General features: G+C 37.9%; 1 protein-coding gene across 1 annotated transcript in view; it reads right to left on the reverse strand.

Annotated features, from left to right (window-relative positions):
• ELL2 (elongation factor for RNA polymerase II 2) overlaps positions 1-27,320 on the reverse strand; it is a 73,681-nt gene that overhangs the window by 23,970 nt on the left and 22,391 nt on the right. Inside the window, exons 3-4 of the mRNA XM_061424453.1 lie at positions 6,752-6,873; positions 1,694-1,857 (exon numbers count right to left, since the gene is read on the reverse strand). Coding sequence (XP_061280437.1) covers positions 1,694-1,857; positions 6,752-6,873 — 286 coding nt within the window. The remainder of the gene's footprint in view (positions 1-1,693; positions 1,858-6,751; positions 6,874-27,320) is intronic.

Raw genomic sequence — 27,320 nt, forward strand, 5'->3', positions numbered from 1 at the left:
CGGGGGGAACGTATGTGTCCTCGTCTCCACAGGACAGAGATGTGATCTGGTTCAGAAGTTTAGATAACCTCAAATTCTATGTGGTCACTCTAAAAAATGTATATAAATTATTGGAAGTGCCAATAAGAAACCCTGCAAGTTTCAAAAGTCCCACACCATTAGGGCAACTAGGTCTGTGTGACTCGGGGTGTTGAAAAGTCTGTTGTGTAAGCTGTGAATGAACTGTACCAACCCTACAAAACAAACAAAAACACACGGACACAGGGTACACCCAAGATCTTTCCCTGGAAAAGTACAGTGATCACTGCCAATTTTCAAAAGTAAATCAAGGTGGAGGTTTTCTACTGGTTATACTGGGAAGAAAAAATAACCATTTTGATGGCTTGAGTCTTCTATTCCTTTGTCAAACATACCAGTTTACCTCATGTTTTATAAATTGGTAGTGTTGGACAGAGTTAAAAAACACTCTCAAAGCAATAGGGACAGTAAATTCATACCTTGCACTTAAATTTAAGTGCAGATCTTGTACATTTTAGAAACAATTTGAGATTTAGCTTACTAAAGTTAATTAGGTTACTTGTAAGAAGAAAGAGAGGAGGTTGAAAGTTGTTACCTTATCAGGTAGGAAAGAGAAGATGAAAAATCTCATTGCTTATAACTTACTGGGCAAGGAACTGGGCCCCATGGGTACAGATACCTGGGGAAGCCATGAATTGTTGTTAAACCAAACTAAATGTATCCAAGCTAAGCACCAAGTCCCAGGAGCACTGGCTCTGTTCCAAAGAAATACTTACTAAGGATACTAGTGGAGCTTCTCAAAGCTGAATGCATTGTAACTCGTGCAGCAATGGGCAAATAGAGAAGTAAAATCATACAAAACCGTAGAAAGATGTTGATTAAGGATTTGGTTATTCAAGAGACTTTTTGTGAGCATTTATGTTTTCAAACTAATATCCTTTCATCGTTTACTATCCAGTGACTTGTGTTATTAAACTAGCCATGGCCTCGTAGAGCTTATCCTCACTCTGGGTAATTCTATTACTACTGTTAATAGGCTCGTAAAGGAGAGACTCATCTGGCTGGTCTGGTCTTCCCTTTGATCTGAGGGATACTTGAGTGAGCTGATAAAAATGAAGGGAGTGGGGCAGTCTCTTAATTAATGAAGAGATGAGGATTCATAATTGAGATGATATCACAATAGAATCATTATACTAACTAATGCTTGGCTATAAACACATTTTATACTTTTGTAATAAAAATTCCTTGTGCAAGGATCCTTTGACTCTAATAGAAAACTGGAAAGTTCTACTAATAGAATTTACTATAAAAAAATAACTCCACACAAGTGCAAAATAAGAACCATACTGTCCACCACTGAAATTACATCATCCAGTGACAAACACAGCAGTACCACTATCACAGTCTTACATAATAAAGTAACTTGACCAGATCCCCAATACTGTAAAGTAATAATAAATAGCCAATAGAAGATTTGGGATTTATAAAAGAAGTAAAATTTCCATCTATTCCATCAGCAGTATGAAGAGGACAAATGACTTTTGACCATGTTTTTAAAAATATTCTCAGTACTAATTTCTGTGTTTTCATTAAGTTAATATTACCAATATTTACCTATAGTGATCTTGAATTATTCCAATCAATCAGCAAGAAGGAGAAATATATCTATACCAACCTACATATGGTCCACCAGGTTTGATAACTTTTGTGCTTCGGTTGCGGGATTCCTCCTCTGCCTGGGTCATTCTTTCTCGTGTCATCTGATACGAGTCATTTGTTGCACACACTGTAATTTTATCTTGTATAAATCCCAGGCAATTGAGCTGGGAGGCTCCAGAGCTGTCAGGTAAGATGGTGGCTTGTTAGAGATGTCCCACATTTTGCACAATAAAGGCAAGCAGGAATTGTATAATTCTACAATCAGCAGCTTTAATAATAACTTTAAAATTCAAAATAACTAATATTAATCATTTTAAAATGTAAAGCTTATTTTAAAACTTTTAAGTTTCTTTTCTTCATTTCCTATCATGTATTTTTTTTCCCCCCTCTGGATAGAATGGGTGAAATGAACTCTCGGAGACTAAATCTATGAAATTTCGGGGAAAAAAATGAAACAAAACAGTATTTGGAGTGAAGACCAGGGTCCTGATGGGCACTGAAGTTCTACTTTCATTTTTAAAAGAATTATCTACTACTGATGTGAGAAATGTTAAAAGCTTACTTTTAATGGAACCATAATGTGTATGCTTTAGCACTGACTAGCTGAAACAGATCCACCATAATAATTCCTTTTATTTTTAATAAGATTAGATTAATTTTGAGGCAAAAATACTGCCAAATATCATAGTTTGTTACTATTTATCAAAATACCCTAAACATTTGTAACTTTATATTTACATTTTTTTTACATTGTTAAATGTCTATAAGATAATCTGTTGATATAGCATATATGAAAAAAACACTAGACAAGAGATTTTTGCAGAAATATTTAAAAAAAAGAAACCTTTTGGTTAAACAATCACAAATACTAATGCTGGCCAGGAAGACAGTTCTGTATTCAAAGTATCATGCTGTATTAGGGGATCATGGTAACAGTTATGCTAGCATTTTACGAAGAAATTACTATTGCCTTAGACTAGAAATAGAAGTAATGAAAATGTGACTACAGCCCTGATATTCTATTTCTAAACTTAACTGGAAGTAGCTTTGTTATGATTGTACGAAGTAAGGGTTGACAAAATTTTTGTAAATTGCTAACAACTGTATAAATTCTATTTTTAAAAAGTCAGTTCATTTATCTCATGAATATTTATTGGGCAGAGACTGCAGGCTAGGCAGTGTGAGGTGCACAGGCTGTGACAAAGACTGACAGAAGTGGTCCCTCCTTCGAGGAGCTCTCTAATGAGTGACAAAGATGAACACACTGGAAATTATGATGCAGAGTGACAAATGACAGGGGGCAGGGACCCGCAGGAAGGTACTTCACATGGACTAGTGCACAAGGCAAAGGCTTCTAGAGGAAGTGGTGCCCAAGGTGATCTAGAGGGGTGACTAGAGAGAGGTGGAGGACAGAAGCGTTCTAGCGGGATAACCAACGTGTGCCACTTCTCCTAGGGGGAGCTAGGAGCAGGTTTTCAGTTTGACCAAAGAGAGGTGGCAAGGATAATTAATGAGACGAGACTGAACAAGGTGCAAGAAGTACATGACACAGGGCTTTGGAGGTCACAGTATGGATTTTGGACTTTATCCCAAGAATAACAGAGACTGAAAATAAGAGAGAGAAAACATCTCATTTATACTGTAGAAAAGTTGATCAGGATGAGGAACAGATTGAAAGGAAGGGGGCACTCTTGTGAAAGCTGGAGACCAGTCAGGAGGCTACTGAAGGATTACAGACAAGAAGTGATGGCTTGAGCCAGAGTAAGAGCAGTGTGAATGCAGAACAGTAAATAGATTTCAGAGACTGGGAGGAGGCAGCATTGACAGGATTTGGTCAGTGATTAACCATGGGGGGTGGGGTGGAGTGGGGGTGTTCAAGAGTGTGCCCAGGCTACTGGGGGTTACTGGAATACTACGGCCGGTAGAAAGAAAATGAGTTCAGTGCTGGACATGGTGACTTTGAAGAAGGAGCAGTCTCAGGAGGGAATGGACTGTGAATAACGCTAATATTTAAAATAATCAATAGGAAGATGAAAATAAGACTACAAGAGGCTGCAAAAGTACAGCCAGAGAGGTGGAGGGGCATCAGAAGAACAGTGTGTCAAGTCATGGGAATAAAATGCTTCAAGAATCAGGGTGGTCCACAGGGTGAAATGCAGGCGACAAGTCCAGAATAGTCAGTAAGCAGCCGCTGGGTTTATGGGCAAGGAGGTAAAGGCTAGCTTTGGGGAGCATAATCCAGTGGAATGGTGGGGACTGAACTAGACTTTGGGCCCAGAGGTGAGTGCAAGGAAGGTGGGTTTTTGTTTTTATTTTCTTTTTTAATGAGGCCGACTTGAGCTGAAAAATCAGTGAAAGGAGGGGAAGGAAGTGGGGAGAAGGGGAAGGAAGAAAAGACTGCAGTATGACATGCTGGTGGCAGGAAGCTTGAATTTCAGCATCTCCCCTTATTAATCACTAACTAATTTCCATAGTGAGAATAAGCTCAACCTATTGCCAGTCATGATGAAACGACAGTTTACACCATCCAAGGTCAAGAAACAGATGTTTACATGAAACCAGAATAGGCTGTCAACACTGTGGGCGAGAAGACATTCCCCACATTCTCTACTCATCCCTTTTGAACTCAGTTGCCTTAAAAGTTGAAATACTGTGTCACATGTGTATAGATGTTCCTATAGTCTTTCTCTAGCTGTTTTCTACACTTGAATATGCGTTACTTATAGAGCTGTATTATATATTTTCACTAGGACTCTGAATGGGCAGAGTTAAGAAATTTTTAAAAGGTAATTTTTGACTGTGAGAGTTCTTGCATCTTACGTATAAGAAAAGTGAGGCCCAAGGAGATTTTAAACGAAAGATAAGAAAGAGACTAGTTAATATGTATTCTTGGAACATCTATTTGTGGAGTCAGCCAACCCTTTCAAGACTGGAAAATGGGTGTAAGAGAACCTTTGCCCTTGAAGAACTTGCACAGCTGTAGTAGAGACAAGATCCACGGAAAACCAAAACCAAATTGAATAGAAAAGATGCAACCAGATTATACAAAGGTATTCTTGCCAGGTTGTGAACTGAGAGTTTGAGCGCTTCTGTTTTTATAAGGGCAAATTTCAATGTATATTCTTACCACACTTGGATCATACTAATGGAGTTGTGACAATTTTCTCACGGTAATGGTTTCTTTTCTGTTTGGCCCATCATGGATACTTTTGTAAAATGACCTTAAATCCTTCTCCAAACAAGCAAGGTAGAAATAAACACACAGGGTATTTATGAAGTTAGGGAGAAACCATATTACCTATGATGACAGGCCTGGTTTTGAAGAGGGAATTAAGTTCCTTAGTAAAATTCTAATTTTGGACAGAGTTCAATTTGATGTTGAAATGTTCTCTAGAAAAAAATAATTTGCTGAAGACAAGTATTATAGGTGATGGCACAATTAGAAATTGGTGTGCCCTGTGGTCTGTAAAGAATGCCAGGGTGGGAGTTAGAACTCAGTTTTCATTCAGTCCACCACTAACTAAACAGCTAAGTAACACGCATAAATCACCTGTGAAGTGGCAGGGTGGAAGCACACAGTTGCCAAGGGCTCTTTCACTTGGGGATGCTATAATCTAATGCAGCGCTGCCCCGCAGACCTTTCTGCAATTTCAAACGTTCTGTATATGTGCTGTCCACCACGAGAGCCATTAGCCATGTGGTTATTTAGCCTGTAATATGTGGTTAGTATGAGTGAAGGACTAACTTTTATTTCACTTTTGTCATCTGAAATGTAAATAGCCACACGTAGCCGGTGGCTACCACAGTAAACAGTGTAGAAAAGTCTATATAACCTGGTACACATGCAACTTATACCAAAAAGCGTAAGTTTGTGGGAAGGCAATTTTTAGAAAGCAAAATTAACATATACTCAGGGAAAACGGCAGGTTAAGATAAAGCAACATTTATTTAGTCGCCTTAAATGGGAGGAGAAACTCAGAGCGCTTTCAGTGAGGTGTCTTTTTTGTATCTCTGCCTCCTGAGCTCACTGGGAATACAGCTCTCTCTCTCCCCCACACAGCAAGCGCTCATGGCTTCAAGTCCTACAGGGGAGATACAGGGATGGACAGCCCTGGGGAACTTTGGGCCAATGTTAGTGTTTCTCGGGGGGCTGGGGGCTCTAAGGCCTTGTCTTTATCCACTCAAGGGGCCCATTCTTTAATCAGAAACAACCACAGCAAAGAAGAGTGAAACAAGCAGCTTATTGTTTACAGAGGACCTAAGCAGATAAGAGTTCCACAGGCACCCTGAGCTATGGGTGTGTGTTCTTGTCTTCCTCCCTCCATTTTCCCCTTAAAATCAGAAGGGACTGCTCTCCTGGGGTTAATTTCTAGTTTCCATTCTGCTGCAGAATAAAGATTTCTAAAAATCTATCTTACAACATGCCTTGCACAGGGAAAGAGGAAGGGCATATATAAGACACATGTATTTTCCTCCTTTATACATGAGTGTGAGTCTTGAGGTTACTACCACAGTGGTCTCTAACCTTTTTGGCACCAGGGACCAGTTCTGTGAAAGACAGTTTTCCCACAGATGGCGGTGGGGGTTGGGAGTTGGGATGGGGATGGCTCTGGGACGATTCAAGCACGTTACATTTACTGCGCATTTTATTTCTAGTCTAATGCCGCCGGCTGATCTGACCAGAGGTACCCGGTTGTGGCCTGGAGGTTGGGGACTCCTGTAACTATAAAGTACTCTTACTTATATTCAGTGATTAAGACCTTAAAAACCCCTGAAACTTGTATTTAATTAAAATAAAATAAACCATGTTCTATAGGTAAAAAATCTATACTTTAAAAATTCCTCGAGGGCAAGAATCTTAAATTTTTTGTGATTGCATTCCACAGTGACAAATATAATTTCTGGCACATAGTATGTGCTCACGATTTCTCAAATAAATAAGTGAGGTCTGCAATTCAAGTCAATAAATATTTAAGGAATGACTACTATGTGTTTTATTCTTTATTAATTTAAGAAAAAAAAAACCCTCAAAGAAAAATTACTTACCCTTCAGCATACCTTGAAACACACTTACCTGGAGAAAGTTTGCTGGATGCAGTCAAAGCTGCCCTGAGGGTTGTCTTTACCCACATTTGACAAATAGAAGTTAAAGGTATGCACTTCGTTGAGGGGATCATTTTTAGGGATTTTGACAAGCTAAAAGGGGGACAAAGAGAGAAACACCTCAAATTATAAATGTGCTATAGAATGATCTGATGACTGACTTTACTGTTTTTCAAATGACATTCATTTTTTACCCAAACCCTCTTGAGCACTTACATTTATACCGTTTAAATTACTGAATCATTCAAGGAATCTGACAAGCATGCCTATAACTTACCACACTCTGATTTCAGTTTTCTGCTCTAAAGTGTCAGTAATTATGTCAGCTCAGTAATTAGTCTATAAGAGGAACCCTCTTCTTTTCAAAGTAGAAATTGCTTACATCTCACATAGAAGAGTTATCAGTGAACTTGCTGAAAAGCTCTTCCTCTTCTGAGACACACAGGTTCTGCCTGTGGCTTCATGACCCCCTGCTAAATAGCATCTAGATATTTAGATGGTCTCTGAGACAGTCTATATTCCAATCCTTTCCTGTCTTATTACATACACATTTCATTTTAATTCTTACTTCTTGGAGTACTACTTTTGAAGAGTAAGTAACTAGCAGCATAAGGTGAATACCGTAATTACATTCACAGCACAACACACGTGGGTGTTTCTCCCTCCTCCTCCTCCTTCTGTTTTACAGAACAAGGTCAGCAGCCCACAGAGGTGATTCTGCAGGCCCCCAAGGCCGAGTCCTAGGCAACACTATGGAACAGGCGGATGTCTTCTATGCTCTTGGCTCAAGGCCTGGCTCCTTTCCTAGATGAGTGGCCCCAGAAGCAAAGGGACAGGATTGCTCTCAATTACTGAGGCCCTGTACCAGGCATGTTTTCCTGGCACATAGTGGGGGATTAATAAATACCTGTGAATACACGGACTGGAGATTTCTGTCTTTCAACTGTACCACTCTTCCCAGCTCCCAAGACCTTTCTTCCCTTGGGTATACAGGGGCCACCACATGGTGTTAGGTGGTGATAATGAATGGGTTTTATTGGAAAGAATGTAAAATCCTGCTCTCTAGCCTCCAAATATGTACTCTAGGCAATTTAATAGACAAGCGAGGAGGGAGAAAGTGTTTTCTAATTCTCTTTCTTCTCCCCCAAATCTTCCCTTTCCATCAAGGGAAGAGTAAGACTCGGAGCTAACTGGCTGCTAGGTGTATGTCCTCCTTAAGGTCTAGGACAGCAGCAGGTGGACCGGGAATGAAGGTATGAACGCTTGAATGACTTCCCTTCCTCAGCCATGACTCACTTAACCTCCACTCACCTTCCCCCTCAACCCTCCCTGCAGATCTGGAGAACCTGCTTGGGGAGATTTTCCACAGCTGTGGTGAACTGATTTCCAGGCCAGGTTCTGGCTTCCGTTTAGGCCTGAGGTCTTCTTTCTTACAGGGTTCAGGTCTGGGACTGCATAAGTACTTTACCCATCAGAGTACGGAAGACTGCTCCTTTTGGGAGATTCTAAACTGCATTTTTAAAAAGTAGAATCATACACTTTTTTTCTATTTTGGAGGAGTGATTAGAGTTTGTACTCAAATTCTATAAATGTTCAGTATTCTTTCACTGAAAACTTTTAATTACTGGAGTCCTTAAGTTCAGACATCTAAACACAACATGGCTTTTCCTTTCTTATCATCTTAACTGTGATTCTTCTTAAGTAACATTTATACTTCTTAAGGTGAAAAATTATCTTCCTATACATTTTTTTTTCATTTTTAAGCACATACATACACAGAAAGTCTTTGTGTAAACTTGTAGAGTTTAATAACAGAAATACCTTGCATGAATTAATTGCTGTGTACACCACTCAAAGCATTAAGGTCTGGCCTGATGGTGGGCATAGAAAGCTTTCTTATTCTTTAAAAGAATATCAAATAGAAAAAAAAAAATGCTATAGTCATTTAAAAAATATGACACTGAACAGAATAGGAAAGAATCAGGTTAAAAAGAAACAAAGTTAAAAAAATACACAACCTGCGCTATGAACCCATTAAAGTGTTTGGAAGCTTGTCCGCCACAGGGATCAGGAGAGCAGTTTTCGTCAAGGGGCAGTTTCACCACCCCCCCCAGGGGACACTGGGTGTGGCAGGTTGCTCCTGGCATCTCTTGGATGCCCTGGATGTCGCCCAACACGTTACAGTACGTACGCAGGACGGCCCCACAACAACGAATCACGCAGCCTCTAACACGTTAGTAAGGCTGACACTGAGAAGTTATGGATCAGAGACAGAGGTAGGTTAGTCTCCTAGTAAAGAAGAGAATTCTGACTTCATTGACTTTTGATAATTAATGAAGAATTAGAGGGGAAAATGGTATCTTTAAAGAAATCAAAGTACCCATTAAAGAAAAAAAAGGAGGTATGGAGAATGACAGCAGGGCTTCTCAAAGCTCCCTCCTGCCTGCTGCCCCACCCTCTGGTGTGTACGGGAGCAGTGTGCACACAGGAGCAGGGGCAGGTGTCAGGGCAGATCATGTTTCTGAGGGGCATCCTGGGTGCATATCATGGTATTTTTCTCCAGCTGAGGAGCTGGGGTGGAGTTGGAGGTTAAGGAATGATGAGTTGCCACAGAGTTTCCACAAGTGAGTTTCTATATCACTTTTCCTAGGTGGTTTTCAGAGCAGGAGCAATGCAGATGGTATGTGCGTGTTGTTCAGTCATGTCCTGCTCTGTGTGACCGCACGAACTGTAGTCCGCCAGGCTCCTCTGTCCATGGGATTCTCCAATCTGGCAATCTGGAGAACCCACTGGAGTGGTTTGCTATGCTCTTCTCAGGCTTTTCTTATAAAATATCTGAGAGCAAGATGTCAACCATGCAATTTTCTTATCTTTAAAATTTCAGAAATCTACACTGTACAGTCTGTAGATTTAGTATATCTTATTTCCTGAAGGAGATGGTACAAATCAGATATAAATTTTATGTGCATCAATATCTGAATATATTAGGAATGAAATGTATGTACAAAGAGTACTTATTTTTATACTGGTAAATGTACTTATTTTATACTGGTAAATGTACTTATTTATTTAATGATAAGAGTACTTATTTTATACTGGTAAATGTGCCCAACAGTTTGGCTTCTTGGGCAAAGGCTTAATGGAAAGAGCAAGCTGTGTATGGCAACTAGAGCAGGCAGGAGAGGCGACAGAGTGGGGCGCGTCAGAACTCAACTATGGGGGCCTCAGAGTGGACCAGAACCCGTGGGACTGCTGAGGGCCACAGCTAAAGTGGGATCTGAGTCCTTGTCTGATCCAGGGCCATTTCAGAGACTAGACTCCAGAGGAACTTGGGGATACTCATTACTTCTCCCTCTAATATACAGGAACCTACTCCATAGCTTATTTAGATAGTGAAGTAGGAGTCAGTCTTTTCTTCCAGAATGATTATGAAGCATTTTCTTATAAACTGGGCTTTGGGTTATGGACTATGACTAGGGGGAGATGAAAATGACTGTTATTGTTGGGCCTAGGATCGGCTTTTGAAGACAGGGCTAATCACCATGGGAAAAGAAATTCCAAGGTCTGATTTAGAAACAATTTTGGAAGAGCATCCCTATGTATGATAGGAACTTCTCAGTTTTAATTATATTGAGCTTTTCCTACAAGTCAGTGGGAATACTTTTAGAACTTCAGGGACCCATGGTCTACTTGAAATTTTTAGCTAATGCCTTAAGAGTGAAATGTTATTTTAAAAGTATCAAAGACTCTGATTCCAAACAGTTTCTTATTCACAATGAATATAAAAATATACTACCGTGATCTGGGTAAGTTGAAAAGTAGATTTTAATTTTCATTCCAAATATGAGAGGCTGAAAATCAAAAGGCTTAGGACCACAATCCACAACCCTCCTCCCAAACGCCAGGCTGTCTTTGATAAAAAGCTATGAAGACAAAGTTTCAGGAAACTTTCAGACATTTATAATTAACATAAACACTGTATACCAAGATGTGTAAGTCAAAGCTTCTAATTACTCTGAGACACAAGTTCAGGCATGTGGCACTGGAATACTGTCTGAAAGGTCATTTCAACATCGAGTCACAGACCTCTGTTTTACAAAAGGATATAAGGGCAGAAGCGTAGTATGTGTACTGCTGCAAGTTTCTCATACGGGCATGCTAGCATCTGCTTAAAAGCCACTGGTACTTTTACTGCAGAGGTTTCTTCACTGGACTGGACTGAGGTACATACTAGATTAAAAATAGAACCAACAAGGTGTTTTTTCCCATTTATTTAACACAAATGCTTTATTCTGTTGTGGGTATTACAAATTATTTAGGTTTACATAAGCTTTTATTTGGCAGCAATTCTATAATTTTTATCAGCCTTTTCTACTAAGGTAACTGCAAATGCTCAGTGAGATGTTCATGACCCTGCAATACCACAGCTTGATTATGACAACTCTTGGTCCTTAAAGCAGACCTGCTGGCAGGGCCTTGGAGATGATTTAGTTGAGTGGCTGCATCCTACAGATTTGGAGCAGAGAGAAGCTAAGTGATTTGCTCAAGGTTACATCTGTATTTAAAATTGTAACCCTTGTACTCCTGACCTCCTGACTGGCCCCATGTTTGTCTAAAGTACTTAGTACCTATACTACTTAATTTTGCTTATTGTCTTTCTCCCCTGGCTAGGCCTTCTAATCCTTAGACGGCCATGGGCTTTTGTCTGGTTTGTTCCAGGTATTGTCAGCATCTTGAATAGTATGTAGCAAAAAGCAGTCCCTCCATATGTATTTGCTAGATAAATAAAAATGGTGAATAAAGCCTCAGCCACAGCGAGAACTGAAGTGTCTGCTTTCTTTCCACCAATATTATAAAGCATGTTGAAATTTCCTTATATGAAAAAGGTTCTATCCTCAAATAAATTTGGGAAATGCCAGCTTAAACAAAATCATTTACTGTAAACTAGGTCCTTTCACTCTGAATAGCAATTTCCCAGTTTTTATGGCCTCAGAACCCACTTCCCTCCATTCCTATAGTATCTTAGGAGGTCAGCTTGTCTCTTAATATTATTGGACTAAAATAGCTATTATTTTACTATATATAAACTATATATCTTAGTTTGGATACAAAAAATGCTACAAACATTTAAACATTAGAATTCTCTGTTGTTCTCAAATCCTTTCCTGACTCTTAATGATTCTGTAATTGCCTAATAATCTGGAAAATTCAGTTTAGCTAGAGAAATGTATTTGCATGGTATTGGTAAGGTTCCAGAGTTTAGGGGCAGAATAAACCTAGAATCAGAACAGAAAATAGAAACCTCAACCTGAAAGCCACAAAGTCCTATTTTTCAAACTAGAGCTGCAGTTTTAACTTTAGGCCTAACATTATGGGTTTAGGGAAGAAAAAAAGCTTCTCAGATCAGTCCAGATGTAGAAACCAATGCTGGGGTGGGGGTGGGGGAGTAGGGAGGGGATCTTTCACTGGCAGTAGAAAAAGTTTAGGTATTACAGAAATCAGTAAGAGATGAATGTTCCCACTGACAAGGAATGACAGGGAGGGGAGTGGATCCCACACATATTACAAACATCTGAAACTTCCACATGATAGAGGCTTTACTGAGAGTAGTGCAAAATGCTAAATTTATCTGCACAATCGGAAATGTTGGCAGTTATTTTAAAAAAAACTCAGGCCATATACCAATTAATATGAATAATTCAGGACAAAGTAAGTCCATTTATTTCCTTGCATTCTTCCTCTGTAGCAAGATGTACAGTATTAAAGTAAACGTAGACTAGCCTTTTCTATTCTTCTTCATATAGTTCCTTAAATCCCGTATTAGGACTTAAACAAATCACGTTGGAAGGGTACAGTAGTCAGTACTACTGTAGTTTCCTTTGAAACCACATTCTCACCCCTAATATATTCTTTTAAATTTATGGCTGTTTTGGGGAAAAACATCATTGATGACAACATATCAAAAATTAATTTCAATTGGTTACAAGTAAGCAATACCATCTACAAAAGTAAAGTGTTAATTTTTGACAGTCAAATACACCCAAGTTGCTGTATCACTAAAACTGAAAAAAAACTTCCTTGGGTAATTTTTGGCTCTCTTAATAAGGTTTCTCTTTAATATGAAACCAGCCTTCTAAATGTTGGTCTATCCAGTAAGATGACACTGACTGATTTGTTCATTTATTCCACAAATATTAACTGCCAGCCTACTGTGTTAGGCACTACTCTAGGTTTCTGTGACATATTAATGAATAAAACATTACAATGATCCCTGCCATTGGGCACTTATATACAGAAATTCAGAAGAGATAATGATTACTTCGACCAGGAGATGGGGAGAAGTAGAGGGATTCAAGATATAATTTGTAGGTAGAGATGGGAGGATTCCTAGACATACTGTGAGGAATGAAAGAAATATCAAGGTTGATGCCAAGGCATTTTCCCCTGGAAGAATGGAGTTGTTTGGGAGAGTGTGTGTGTGTACACACATATACATATATGTGCATATATATACTCATATGTACATGTATATATTTATGTTTGTATATTTATTCTTGGATATGATGATGAGTACCTTAATGTAAATCTGCTAAGCACATGAAAATACAGTTGACCAATGCTGGTTTCACCAGCTAAAAAGGGGCTTCAAAATGGGTTTTGTTATGACTCATTTTGTAGTTCCATGGCCAAAAATTATTGAGAAGGGCCCAGGTGGTTGGGGGTAGTTGGTTGGTAGCTGGGTATTTCCAGGAAAAGGGGGGAAGGTCAGTTAGTGGCAGGGGTAAGATGCAAATAGCAGATACTAGAGAACCAGGGAAAAGTATACAGACTATGGAGTGTGAGGGAACAGAAAATCTGTATTTAAAAATGACTGCAAAATTGAGCTAAATGCCAGAATAGCTTTTAGAAGAAAAATGACAGAGCCACCAAGAGAATCTGATAAGTTTGTTCAAATTTCATAGCTGGGCTAATCCATATTGCCTCTGTGGTGGCAAAAACTAAAACTTCGTGTTCAGTTTCATAATCCTTATCTTAAAATTGCTTTTCATTTTATTAACCATTCCCTTCTGAAATTTAAATATATTCCACAGCATCAATGCTTCTATAGGAAAGAATTCTCATCCTACTCCTAAATCTGCCCACCCTGTCACATAACCTGTCTCCTAGTTAATAAACTACTAGTCATCTATTTTACTGAGGTTACTGGCATCCTGGGGAGTCAACTTTGGCTCTTCGTTCCCCCCACACCACCGCACACCCCTCGGCATCCAGACGCAAGGCCTACTGCCTTTACTCCCCAAATTCTCTCTCAATGTATGTTCTTGTGCCCTTCCTCTGTTTGGGCTCAATATCACCTGCTTGGACATCTTGTGATCTGGCCTCCACTTTTTGTCTTCTCTTGATCCCATCCTCTAATCATTCAGCTGCCAAAATCAGTTTCATAAAATGCCAGTGTGACCATGTCAATCCCAAGCATCATAATTTCTGTATGGTTCCTTCTACTGATCTGTTGTGGAAGTAAGCTCCTGAACTGGAAGGACACTTGCAGCTCCTTCCCAACAGACCTGGGCCTCACTCTCCACCTTGTACTTGACGTACCCATTTCTGTCTTGACCTGTGCTAACTTACCCTTTATCTACCCTCAGTTCAGGAGCCTTTCCTTCCCCAGGGAAACAGGTTCCCTTTTTTGGCCCCACAGCCCCCTGGGCTCGCCTCTCCTGCTGCCCTCACTGTACTGTGTGCTGAGCACTTCTTCATATGTCTTCCTTCCTATTAGACCAAGAGTTTTTTGGGGGGGCAAGGACCATGGTCTTACTTTCACACATATTGGAACATAATAGATACATAATAAATATTTGTTGGATCCATCTGAAGAAACTTAGAACTAGATTAAATGCACTCTGAAGAAGACTTTCACCAGGAATACTAAAAAATTAGATTTATATCTGAAATAGATCGCTTAAAAGAGTCAGTGGAAAACCAGAGCAGGCAAAAATAAATAGCAAAATGAAAGGAAGAAACAAACAAACGAACAGCAAACAGCAGGCACTGTGTGGTACAAACGTCAAGATGAAAAAGTTTCTTACCTCCTTGTGCTATGTTTAGTCCCAAGCCTAGGTCAAGTGGTTGCCTGAGTTTGTAGAACTTAAATTTATAATATACATTTTTCTTTTTTAAAAAAATTATCTTCATCTTTATTAAAATATTCACATGATACTCTGGCCTTATGAAATTCCATTTGAAAATATGATCTAGCATCTTTAAGACCACTTTGCATTTTAAAGGACTTAGGGAAACCACACTAAATAATTCTAAACTTAGCAATTCTCCTGGTCAAATAGGAAGCAGAATTTTGTTTTTTTTAAAAAATGGCTTGTTTCTCAGAAACAAAGCCCAAACCTGATTTCTACAAGGAAAAACAATCTTTGATATGAATGTCAGTTTCCAAATTCATTGCTAATCTTCTCTCCTTGTTCTCCTGAAGTCTTGAAGAAAGCTTTCTGTAATATGCCAGGAGGCACTGCTGGTAAAACGTGGGTGGAACAGAAGTCATGTATGGCAGTCAGCAATGGTTGTGTAAACGTGGGGGGAGACGGGGACTTGGCAGATGTGAACACTCAAGATTAAAACAAGTTGCTAAAAGTGGCCCAGGCTCTAGATTTTGCAAAACACATGGTTTTTCCAGCTCACTCAATGTTGCCGTGAAAACTTATCAGTTCAATAACATAAATGGTATTTAAGTCTAAAAAATATTTCCATAGATTTAAAAAGAAATTCAATTCTTAATTTTCTATTTTTCAACATCAACATATTTAAAACCAAATTAAAGCTACAGAATGCGTTCTTCAAAATAAATCTTGTGGGGAACCCACCATGTACTACAAATAGAGCCACTCTGGTTGAGGAAAGGGTGACTGCTGAGGCAGCCACGTTGGTAACATCACAGAAGCCAGGCAGGCTCTGGGGATCAAGGACACAGATCCAGGCTGTGTGCTAAGGGAAGAGAAACAGCAGCAAGATGTGCAATAGTCAGGGGATATTTTATTAATTACACTTTAGTCACATCTTAAATGACAGTTACAAAAGACTGTATACAAGTATGATCTCTTATGTGCCATTTCTTGATGGGAATTAGAGGCAAATATTTGAAGGATACCAAAGGTAGAAATAGTGTCCTTCTGCCTTATTCACTTTCCTTTTTAAAATGCTTTCTTTACTACTGGGTCTCTTTGCATTTCCAGTTCTAAGGTGGATAAAATTCAATGGTTTGAGAAGAGGCAACCTGAGCACTTCTCCTTTACACACAGATGACAAGGAAACAGGGCAAGCAGACCACATCTAGTATGTTAGATTACATATGCTAGAATCTGGAGCAACCATGCCCAGTTTCCAATGTGGCTCTGGAATCTACCATCTGCGTTACCTTGGGCAAGCAACTTAACCTCACTAATTCTGTTTCCCTTTGGGTAATGATACTATTCACCTCGTAAGATTGCTGGAGTTTAAAGAGATAGCTCATCTAAAGGGCTTGGTACAATGTCCAACACACAGCGTATGCCCCAGAGTGTTTGCTCTGATGACGTAAAGACAGTAATGGAGAGCTCCCACTCTGATTTCAGCCTGTTAGATTCATGTGTACACACATCTCCCTCAGCAACAGTGATGTGTTTGATTTTTAAAGTAATTATAAAATGGTAATGGACTGATAACAGGCACCCTGTGGATAATCAAAAGTTGATAATACTTATTCTGAATTCTTGGTATTTGCAAAAGTAAGGGGCTAGAAACCTTCAAGGTCAAAATTTAAGTGTTAGCTTAAACAAAAGCCAAAGAAGCTATCTGGGAAAACAAACAACCCAAAAGACTATCAATATTTCTAGTTGTTACAAACTCAACATACACAGAGATAAGGTACAAGAATGAATCAGCCACAACAGGTGTCCATGAAAGGCTGAAAAATTACAAACACCTGCAATTACTCTAGAAGGGTATTATTTTAGAACGGTAGCAAACACTGCTTCCCAAGTGCCCTATCCATTAAAAAATAAAATAAAATGCTGCCTTCAGCACCCCAGATACTAGCTACAGTGCACTGAAAAAACAAAACAGAATTAAAAGTTCTCATGAGAATCACAACTTCATGATTGTAAAGCATTCAGTCTTCATAAATGCAACCAGTATTTTAAAGTTTGTGGGTTTTTTTTTTTTTTTTTTTTTTTGGTGTATCAAAACTATATAGGTAGTCTTGAAAAATGAATAAAATTTATTTTAATTTTTAAAGGTCTCTTGCTAAACATCTACCTTGCAAATATATTCCTAAGGTAGAGTCCATTTCATAAAATTTATTTCTATTGTTTTCATAAATCAAACTCACTTGCTAAAATTTCCTTCAAGCCTTCAAGAAATAAAACTCTTTCTGATTTTACATGTATAAAGCTGCTGATATGCACAGTGCACCAAGAACTAAATTAGAGACTGCAATTCTGATTTCTAAGAGACTTGGCAGGTCATGTAAATAAGAGGGCCTGTCAAGGCTCTTAGATCAATTGATTTATTATTATAAGAAACACAGGACTAAAATGATTCATTTCTAAGGATGGTATGCCTGGGCCATTGGTAAAGCCATCAAAACTATCCCTTCAAATAGAGAAAGATATGTTGGCAAAGAAAGAGCTAAGATATTTTACATATGGACAACTAAGGTAATTACTGTATTTTAGTAATTCATATCATAAAACTGTTGATTATATTCTAGATAGTTATTTGATTCTGCTAGGAGGCAGACAACACAGGTCCCTCTAGAATAAAGAAATTATATGAGGTAGTAAAACATTTTATCCTCTTGACAATAATTCCTTGCATTGCCCCTTAAAAAAGATAACCATATCAGTAGGCTTCAGGAGACATTTGGCTTCTTATGACTCAATTGCCTTATACATTTTTGGGGAAAAAAAAAAAAAATATATATATATATATTTAATTTTTTACAGAATCTGAAATTGTAAAGTTTAAGACTTTATCCAAAATTAATCATGGATTCACAATTATCTTTTTTATTTTTCAAATTCTCAAAGGAAGGAACAGAACACTATCTTCCTGAAAAAGTAAAACAAAACACCAAGCATCTCTGGTAGGAACTTTTCTTTACAGCCAAATACAAAACATTTAAACAGCTGTGGAAATATGTCAGCATCATCCTATTGTTTGGTGGAAATGGAACGCCTCAAGTTCTGTTCCTCCTTCCAAATCTGTGAAAACTGATTTTAATGAATTACCAATACAAACAGATTAAGAGAAAACTAAAAAAGCATTCTGGTTATTATTATTAAGGAAGAATTTCTTAGTGTTGATTAGTAGAGTACTACTACATTCATAAATATGGCTATACCTTATATTCTCACTCTTAACTTACTGAGTGATTATTAGACACTGTAAACTTTTTAAGTTCTATAAAAGATTGCCCTTTTCCTATGGCTGCTTAATTAAGTACTAACCTTTCAATACTGTGGGCCCAATTTAGTTATCTTTAATAGGTTCTCTATTGCATTCTGAGTTTTAGTGCCTGAAGTTCCCTAAAAATCTTATCTTTTGAAATTCAGCTGACTACTGCTTTTCATCCCCATAATCTATTCTTTCTAGACTGGAGCCACTGCCAGGACTCTTCACAACACCACTGTTCCAAAATGCTTGCTGTTAATTCAGTAAGGAGAGTGGCCTCTGTCCCATGTTCTTGATAACACCAGCCACTCCGCCTTTACCTTCGTTTCCCTGGGGAGAAAGATCACAGAAGGGAGAAAACTTTCTCAACTGATAGATGACAAAGCAACTCATTAAGTAGTTGACTAGAAAGATATTCAGCTGGTGTCTAGGTACAGATAACTTCGAAACATGCTTTCTCTTTTCCTTGTCAACTTTTTTTTTAAACCTTGACTATTCAGGCTTTCTCCTAGATTCCTGACACATTTAAGGTCAGCATCTCTAAATATTTATTTTATGCTTATATAAAAATTAGGAAACATAGATAAACACATCTATCTCATTAGAAAAGCAATTAGTAAAGCAATGACATTTTGGTGTACAGCATTTCAAATTTTTTGTAGGTTTCTATTTGCATTTGTGTACTTATTTTTAAACCTTCCCAGGTGGCTGAGCAGTAAAGAATCTGCCTGCCAATGCAGGAGAGGCAGGAGATGCAGGTTCGATCCCTGGGTCAGGAAGATCCCCTGGAGAAGGGAATGGCAACCCACTCCAGTATTCTTGCCTGGAGAATCCCACGGACAGAGGAGCCTGGTGGGCTATAGTCCAGGGGGGTTACAAAGAGTTGGATACAACTGAGCACACACATAGCACATTTATTTTTAAAATTAGTATCATGATATATATGACATCTTATTATTAATTAGGAAGAAGAAACGACAACTTCAAAAGCTTCTAACCTAAATCTATGGACAGACAGTCTTGCCATTTATCAGTTATATATTCTCTTATTATACCCATCAGGAAAGTATTACAGCTCTTTAGATAGAATAACATGACTACATTTAACCTTTAACCTTTGCTACTTTATAATTTTTTCTTGCTACCGTTAACAAGAGCATTTTTATACTGAAATTCCTAATTGTTAGTGCTTAGAGAGGCTAGTGATTTTCAAAAATTGTATTTATCACTTAGTAGGCATTTTCCATTTGCCAAAACTTTGCTAAGTGTGAAGATTATAAGACTTTGACCTATGTGTTTTGACTTTAGTTTGGAGACATGACTAAAGAAATGGTTTAACAAACAATAAGAATTTCAAAATCTGCACTCATATACATACCTTCCCACTAGCTATCATACAAGAGCTTTCTTTGCTCCTATCTAAAACCAATCTCTCCTCTAGCAAATAGACACTATCTCTCCAACTACTTACGGGCATTGCTCCAGCAAGTCTTCCTCTTTTGTGTATCAACTTTTGCTTTCTATTGGGTGAGGGCCATCAGTTTACAAATGTTCCGCTATTTCTCCCATTTTAAAAGAAACTTCTCTTCATTCCACTCTACTATGTTTAAGCCAGTGGCTTTTAAAGTTATTTCGGAACTGACCGTGTTACTAAAGGAAATCCTGTATGAGTTTTTATAGTTATTTACTTGGTTTATCTGCAGATGCAAATTTGTTTCCTCTTATCTATTATCCATAGGTTTTAATTAAAAATGGTTAATTTTCTTTCTCATTATATTAATGAGCATTCTCCAAAATATATTAAATTTTAGAGATGAGAGTGGCCATGTGTATTTTATTGTTGTTCAGTAACTGGCTATTAGCTTGATAGTTTTCATCATGTTAAGAAAGAATTCTTCTATTCCCACTTAAAGTTTAAATCTATATTTAATATTGAATTCTTATCAAATGCCACCTTGGCATCTACTGAAACATGTTCTGGTTTTTCTCTTTTAATCCATGCAGATGACAGATTATAAATATACAAAGATATGTATTTACATTACTATATTTAAAGTTAATGATAATGAGAACTTTATGTAACATTTGCTTGATAGTTATGAAGCCTGACAACACAGTAAACTCTGTGGATTCCCTGCCCAACATAAGAGAACATTAGCAATAACATATCTACCCATGTGCTCACCTCCTATCCCTTCTGCCTGCCTTTCTATAACAGAGGTAACAACTATTCTAACTTTTGTGATTACCATTCCTTTATTGCTTTTAATAATTTAATCACATGTGTACCTACACAATACAGTTTGATTTTGCCTGTTATTAAACTTTATACAAATGGTGTCATACCATATGTAGACTTCTGCCCACTTAAGAGTTTTCACTGCCGTACTGCACAGAGCTCTAAGTCACTGCTTTTTACTTGTGTACTCTTTGATAATCAATATGCCATGGTTTATCTCTATTAGCCTGTCATTGTTCTTAACGAGTGTGAACAAAATTTGGCAAAAGGAGCTTCAAATTTCATAAATATTAAGAATTAAAAGTATCAACACTCGTGTGTTCATAACTAAACCAGTTTGCCTAACAATTGAAAAAAAGTAACTTTTAATAGACCTTAACAGATTTCCACCTGTTAATACATCTTTTTTTCTTCTCACTACTGGACTGTCAAGTATACTTAAGCCCTATAAAACGTCTTTTCGAACTGTTTCTTGAAAAACCCGTTTCTTCCAAATCCCCCCATTACCAATGTCTCCTGGACAGATCCATCTTGACAGAACGAGGTACAGAGTTATTATCTGAACACCTCATGGACAGCATGTCCTGAACCAAACACTCCATGACTCCTGCCTCAGTGTGTTCTTTCATCTATTTTAGATCTTGAATAATAGCCTCACCATTCAAAGAAATGCTCATCATAAATATGAGGCCATCCTTGACGCCTCCCTTTCCTTCCTTGCCATATATAAGCAATGTAAGTTAAGACAGCTACTGGATAAACAAACTAAAATGCATATCTGGTCACATGACTCCCTGGCTAAAATTTCTAAAATTAAAAAAAAAAGGAAATGATAATTTCGTGTATTGTTTTTTAAACTATAGATTGTGACCCATTGGAAAGTTATGACATAATTTTAGTACGCTGCGACCAGGATTCTTTTAAACTGAAATAGAATAGAACATGTCAGAATATATTGGTAAAGGATAAATAACGTGCTGTGAAACTTTTTGTAGCTGTTTGAATGTGTACACCTGTATCTGTAAAGGGTCACAAAGCAAAATGTTTTTCCTTACTGTGACTGGTTACTAAATGTGCTGAAAGCATTTACTATAGTAGTTTTCTATTGGGGAGACTGGTGGTCCCCTTCAGAAAATGATGAAAGTTATGAACCTTGTCCAAAAAAGAGAATGTATGCATACCTGCGTTTGTGCATATTCTTTTCATGTTCTTAATCACAGTGAACCTAGCTATTATAAGGAAATCTAGGGGGAAAATTTTTAAAAGCCAAATTTCCAGACCTCCTCATTGACCCTTAGAGAGATTTTATAGATAAGAAGCACTGATCTCCAAGGTGAAATTCAAGTTCCTTAAGATGGTGGGAATATTTGCCACACGTCCCTACCTCTCTGAGCCCTCCCTGACTCTCCCTCTTCCTGGTTGGGGAGATACTCAACAAATGTTTCTCTGAATGTGAGAATAAAATGCTCACTGAACATTTATTATAGGCCGGCAAGGCAAGTGCAGTGATGAAAACAGGCTCTGGAATCAGATGCTTAGACTGTGTGCAGGTTCATTCACTCACTAATGGTGTGAGCTTTACCAAGTGGTTTAAATTTAAAGCCAGAGTTAACACACCTGCAGGATACGAGTATGTGCTTCACGGCATCCTAGCGAGGACTAAATGAAAATAACATGTGTAAATGTGCTTAGAATAGGGGTCTTAGCACATAATAAATATTCAATAAATTTTAGTTATAAAAATACTGAAAAAAAAAAAAACTGGAGTCTATAAACAAAATAATGGATGACTATGCACTTATGCTAAATATACTACAAATTATAAGACTAGTTAAGAGAGATTTTGAAAATTCCTAGCCTGGTAAGGGCAAATTCATTAGCCTCAAAGCATTTATATGTGCTTTTTAAGTCTTTAAGTCAGTAAAATTCTTTTCTTCTAAACTTGTTTTCAAAGCAAATTACTTTTATAAGTTAAAAATTTTAGCCTAAAAATAAGTTTGAGAACATTTTAATTTCATACTCTTGTTCCTTCCAGTTTAAATCACAATTCAAGAATGGTTATAAATATTTACCTTCCCTATAAATTCTTCAGATTATCTAACATATGGAGCTAATAAGCAAACTTGTCAAGGGTAAGGTCAGGAAAGAAAACTTTGGAAAAGATTCTAGTTAGATAAACTCTTACTGCAGAATACAGCAACTCTCTAAATATTTCTACTGTACTGCTACCGTTAATTGAATCTAAGATGCCAGCCCAGCTGTACGGCTGTCCATGATTTTATGTACCACTGCATAGTATAAAATGCTGACAAACTATGACACACCACTAAGATGCTGCTGCTAATGAGATATGTTTCTATCCAAAGATGTTAAAGGTTAAGAAATGTCTTGCAATCAGTGATATATAGTAATTTTGTTGCTGTGTTAAATATTGTTTGAAATAAGATCTAAGGCTTCCACATATTCTGCTAAACTGTTTTTCCTGCTTTAGATTTTGGCTTTTCTTTTTAATAGATCATGTTCTTATAAGGATAAGGCCTTGCACATAGTAAGAGGTCAAAAGAGATTTAAATACTGCTTGTGGTTCAAATTTAGGGATGGATTAGCTATAAGAACCGTAGATATTATAGGATGGTTAAAGATGATTACTTTTCAAGCTTAAATAAGTGAGTGCTGTTAAAGTGACTATGTCTGTAACACAGGCAACTGAGCTTCACAAGTTTCAGTTTTTGGTGGGAAATGAAACAAAAAGGCAAAGCCATCAGTGGCAGGTTTTATTGACAAACAGGTGGTGTCAGGAACAAGAGCTGGCATTTCAAGGTCCACACCCTGTCTACCGTGGTGCCTGGTACACAGCAAATAGTCACAAAAGCTTGCTGAATGAAGATTGGAAGCTTAACTAACTGCTAAGAATGCCATTTATGGTATTGGTTGCAAGTTCAGATTTCAATCATAGTTCCAATAGCTGCTTTCTAAAGTGACTTCAATTTGATGAAGGACAGAGCTGGATGACTTAGTCTTCAGCTCCTTTGTGATCTCTGATATATACCAAAGTGAAATATTTCTTTCAAATTGGGTAATTTATTATTGTATTAACACCTTAGTAAATTAACATATGGTTGCAGTGCGTGTGCTCAGTCATGTCTGACTCTGCAACCCCAGGCTCCTCTGTCCATGGAATTTTTCAGGCAAGAATACTGGAGTGGGTTGCCATTTCCTACTCCAGTGGATCTTCCAGATCCAGAGATAGAACTCGCATCTCCTGCCTCTCCTGCATTAGGATTCTTTACCACTGAGCCACCCGGGGAAGCCCAATGTGTGGTTAATGAGGTAAAATTCAATACAGACATCAAAATGTTAACCACTGTAATATTAAAAAAAAAAATTAAACCAGAACTGCCATTACAAAAGAATTTAATTTTAATGTTAAAATTAAATCTTTGTAGTATTAATTACATTCAGAGCTGAATGTGTAAGGGTAAGCTGTTAGTCAGCAACCTTTGAGCAGACTGACTAAACACAACTGTTGGCAAAACCAGTTGACTAGCCAAACCAAAAACAGCAAGGGAAAGCAGACTGCAGGCGTATCATCGAAGAGGGAATGGCAGTGCTGGGGATTTATTTTTATCTTTGCTGCTGTTTCAAGCAGATAGTTATCTTTGCTTCCCGGGTATCAAGTAGATTAGAGAAGGGTAGTCTGTGGGAAGTATTTGCAGGTGGGTTGAAACTGCCTACTAATTTCAAATACTGTATAATTTAGTTTTTCAAAACCAATCTTCTCTCCAGCCCCCCAAAAGGAAAACAAGTAATTAACAAAATATTTCTGAATGCTTTGCTAAGTTTGGAAGAAAAAAAAAAAATCCAATTCTGTTCTTTAGAGTTAATGGCTCTACTGCAAAAATTCTAACACCATTCAAGCCTTCAAAGTTAGCAGTTCAGTGCTGATTTCATCCACAGAAGGTCACTGTGCCTTTTTGGAAAGCATACATTTAAAACCTGTTTGGCTGGCTCTTAATTGCTCCTTCTTGGTAAAGTGTGTATGACTCAGTATTTTATAGGAAACATGACATGGTGGTACGTACAGAGAATATTTTTTTAATTTTCAGTCATCTTAAGGTTAATTTCTGAATTACACATGCAGCTTCTACTTTCTAAAGCCTCTGGGATTGCTGAGTCTGAAGCAAGCAATTAAATTAGAGAGAATTTTGGAACAACATTCTCATAACAAATACTGAGTTAATACTGAAGTCTGGAATCCTATTTACTGTGACAAAGTTAACATTTTTCTCACCGCCCTGGGACAATCATTCCCTGCACAGGAGTCCCTGGTGCCACAGGCAGGCAAGTCCACTCTGCAAGGCTGCCTCAGGCCAGCAGACGTGGCCATTATTTGCTGTGGAAAACCTTACCATCTCAGATTCTATCTGAATTATAAACATACCTTTTTGTGTATGAGGGTGTACACAGATTTTAATAGACCTTCTGGAATGTTATAAACCTATTTCCAGGATACAGTATTTTGTTTTTTCTGAAACCTTTGCTTTAAGATGCTGATTCATACCAATCAGAAATACATAAGCATTGTTCCTGAGAGTCCCTTGTTTCTACAGAGGAAGGTCTGGATTAAGTCCTACATTATTAATTCTTTCCTGAGTATTAGTCTGTATGTGTTTGTCACAAGTTCCCTGAGGGCAAAGCCTATGTCTTACCCATCCCTGTATCTCTGCACACTAAGCACTTAAGCAAAGCACTTGGCATCACTAAGGACTAAAAGAATGTGTGTGCAATAAGTAAGAGACAAATGGAACAATAAAGTTATTAGTGCACCCACTGATTAGGCACCTGTTTATAGTTTATTGAAGAATTATGTTAGTAGATAATTGCATCAGCAACAACTGCCATTACTTGAAAATACTGAGTTAACTTGCTTCCAGCACCTCTCCTTTGAGAGCTGTCCAGTGTAGGGAGAATTCTCCCTGGCAGTGTAAAGACCTAGGCAGTACAGCTGTCTCCTTCAGCTGTGGGTCTTTAGATAAGAAATTTTCAACAAACATAAAAATACACAGTAATTAGTTTTTAAAACTTTACTGGAACACACATTTTTGGAAAATTTTCATCTACCACGTTTTCTAGTTAAAATATGATACAGAACTAACCTGATTTAGATAAAGCTTGCTCAACAATAAGGATGCAGCTTTTGGAAACTGTGTTCGTTATGTCAATACACCCCTGTGAATGTGGCAACTTGAATACTTCAGGACTGTAGTGAATCTTACCAGCTTCTTTTTCTATCAATTAGAAAAGCTACCTTTTCTATCTTTTCTACAAAAATGCATAATTCTATGCATTTACTAGGCAATAGTAAACCTTTAGTTACGAGTATCCTAGGTATAGATTAGAACCACGAGGATAATCGGTTGAGCCATACTCTTAAAAATCAACAAGGTATTTCAGGCTGATTTATTCAGCTCCTGATATTCATGAGTTTTAAAAACATAGTCAACTGCTCCTAACAGTTATTTCGTCTCTTCAGAATTCATAAAATGCCTTCAACGACCATTCAATTTCCTGAGTACTCTCTTCCACAGAGGGTAAAGGGTGAGATGAAGTGTGAAAGACACAATTTACATTTTTTATGCTGCCCAACTGTGATGATAAAAATCCAGGTAATCAATGATTCTCAGAATTTTCCTCTTTAAGACCATACTTTGTTTAATGGTCCAGTCTGCATTTTCTTTTTCTTTTAGAAGAAAACTTTAAGAGAACATGTTCAGGCACAAAAGTAAATGTGCTTAAAAGCTAACCTGCCAAGACCCAAATTCTGACTTTCTAACAGAAGGGGGAAAATCCTATAATTAGTAACAAGAAACAGTATAACCATGCAGTGCTTAGTATCAGGGAAAGAAGAAATAATCTTGACACTAAATGTTCACTTTTAAAATGATGCACTGACATTTCATTTCTATTTCAAATATATCTACACAGGACACTGTCATGATAGTTAATTTACATTTTCAATCACATTTGATGTAAAGACTATACATTTGTTAGATTTGCCACATTCTTTCTAGGAAAACTTTCAAAGCACCTGGAACCCTATATTAGAAGACAACTAAAATTTCTCATTAAGAAAAACCCTTTTATGGGCAATCTAAGTTAAAACCTCCCAATTTTGAGTCCTAAACATTTTCCACATAGGAAAACTCTCTAAGGATACTTCTTTAGAGAGTTTTTAAAGCAATCAGCACCGGCAATGTTAAATTACCATGGCTCTCAAGAAAAACAGAGGAACACTGTACAGAAGACCCTCACATTTGTGGCTCTGTGTCCTCCCTGTGGGCTGTGCCAACCCACTCCCTCCCCTGCAATGACTCTTTGTTTTTACCAAGTCCCAAAGGGACGGGGAGGGCTCTGCAAAGAGAAGGGGGGAGGGGAGGCTGGAATGCAGCTGCAGGCTCTGAAACAATGCTGAGTCCATATATTTTGTTCCCAGTTAGAATAATAAAAAGGGGACTGCGGTGGGGGGTGGGGGACGGAGAAGACAGAGCCCAGAATGCTCAAGGTAGGACCCAGTGTCCTCCAGCTCTGAGTACCTTCTGGGGCACTCCCTTCCCCCACACTCCCAGCCTTCCAACTCCAACAACCATTCATTTGGTTAAAAGCTTATCTGTTAAAATTCAAATGCCCATTAAGATTTAAACCCATCAGTTATTTATATCTAAATTACTTTTATCAGTGAACTCTACTCAGACAATAGAGTAGGAAGAGAGAATGGAGCTGGCAGAGATAAACTGAGGAAGCCTGGAAAACTAGGAAAGTTTGGGGGAGGTGGGTAGCAGATTTCAGAAAAGGAGGGCTGAAG

This window comes from Bos javanicus, chromosome 7 (assembly GCF_032452875.1).
Source record: "Bos javanicus breed banteng chromosome 7, ARS-OSU_banteng_1.0, whole genome shotgun sequence".
In the NCBI taxonomy this organism is placed as follows: Eukaryota; Metazoa; Chordata; class Mammalia; order Artiodactyla; family Bovidae; genus Bos; species Bos javanicus.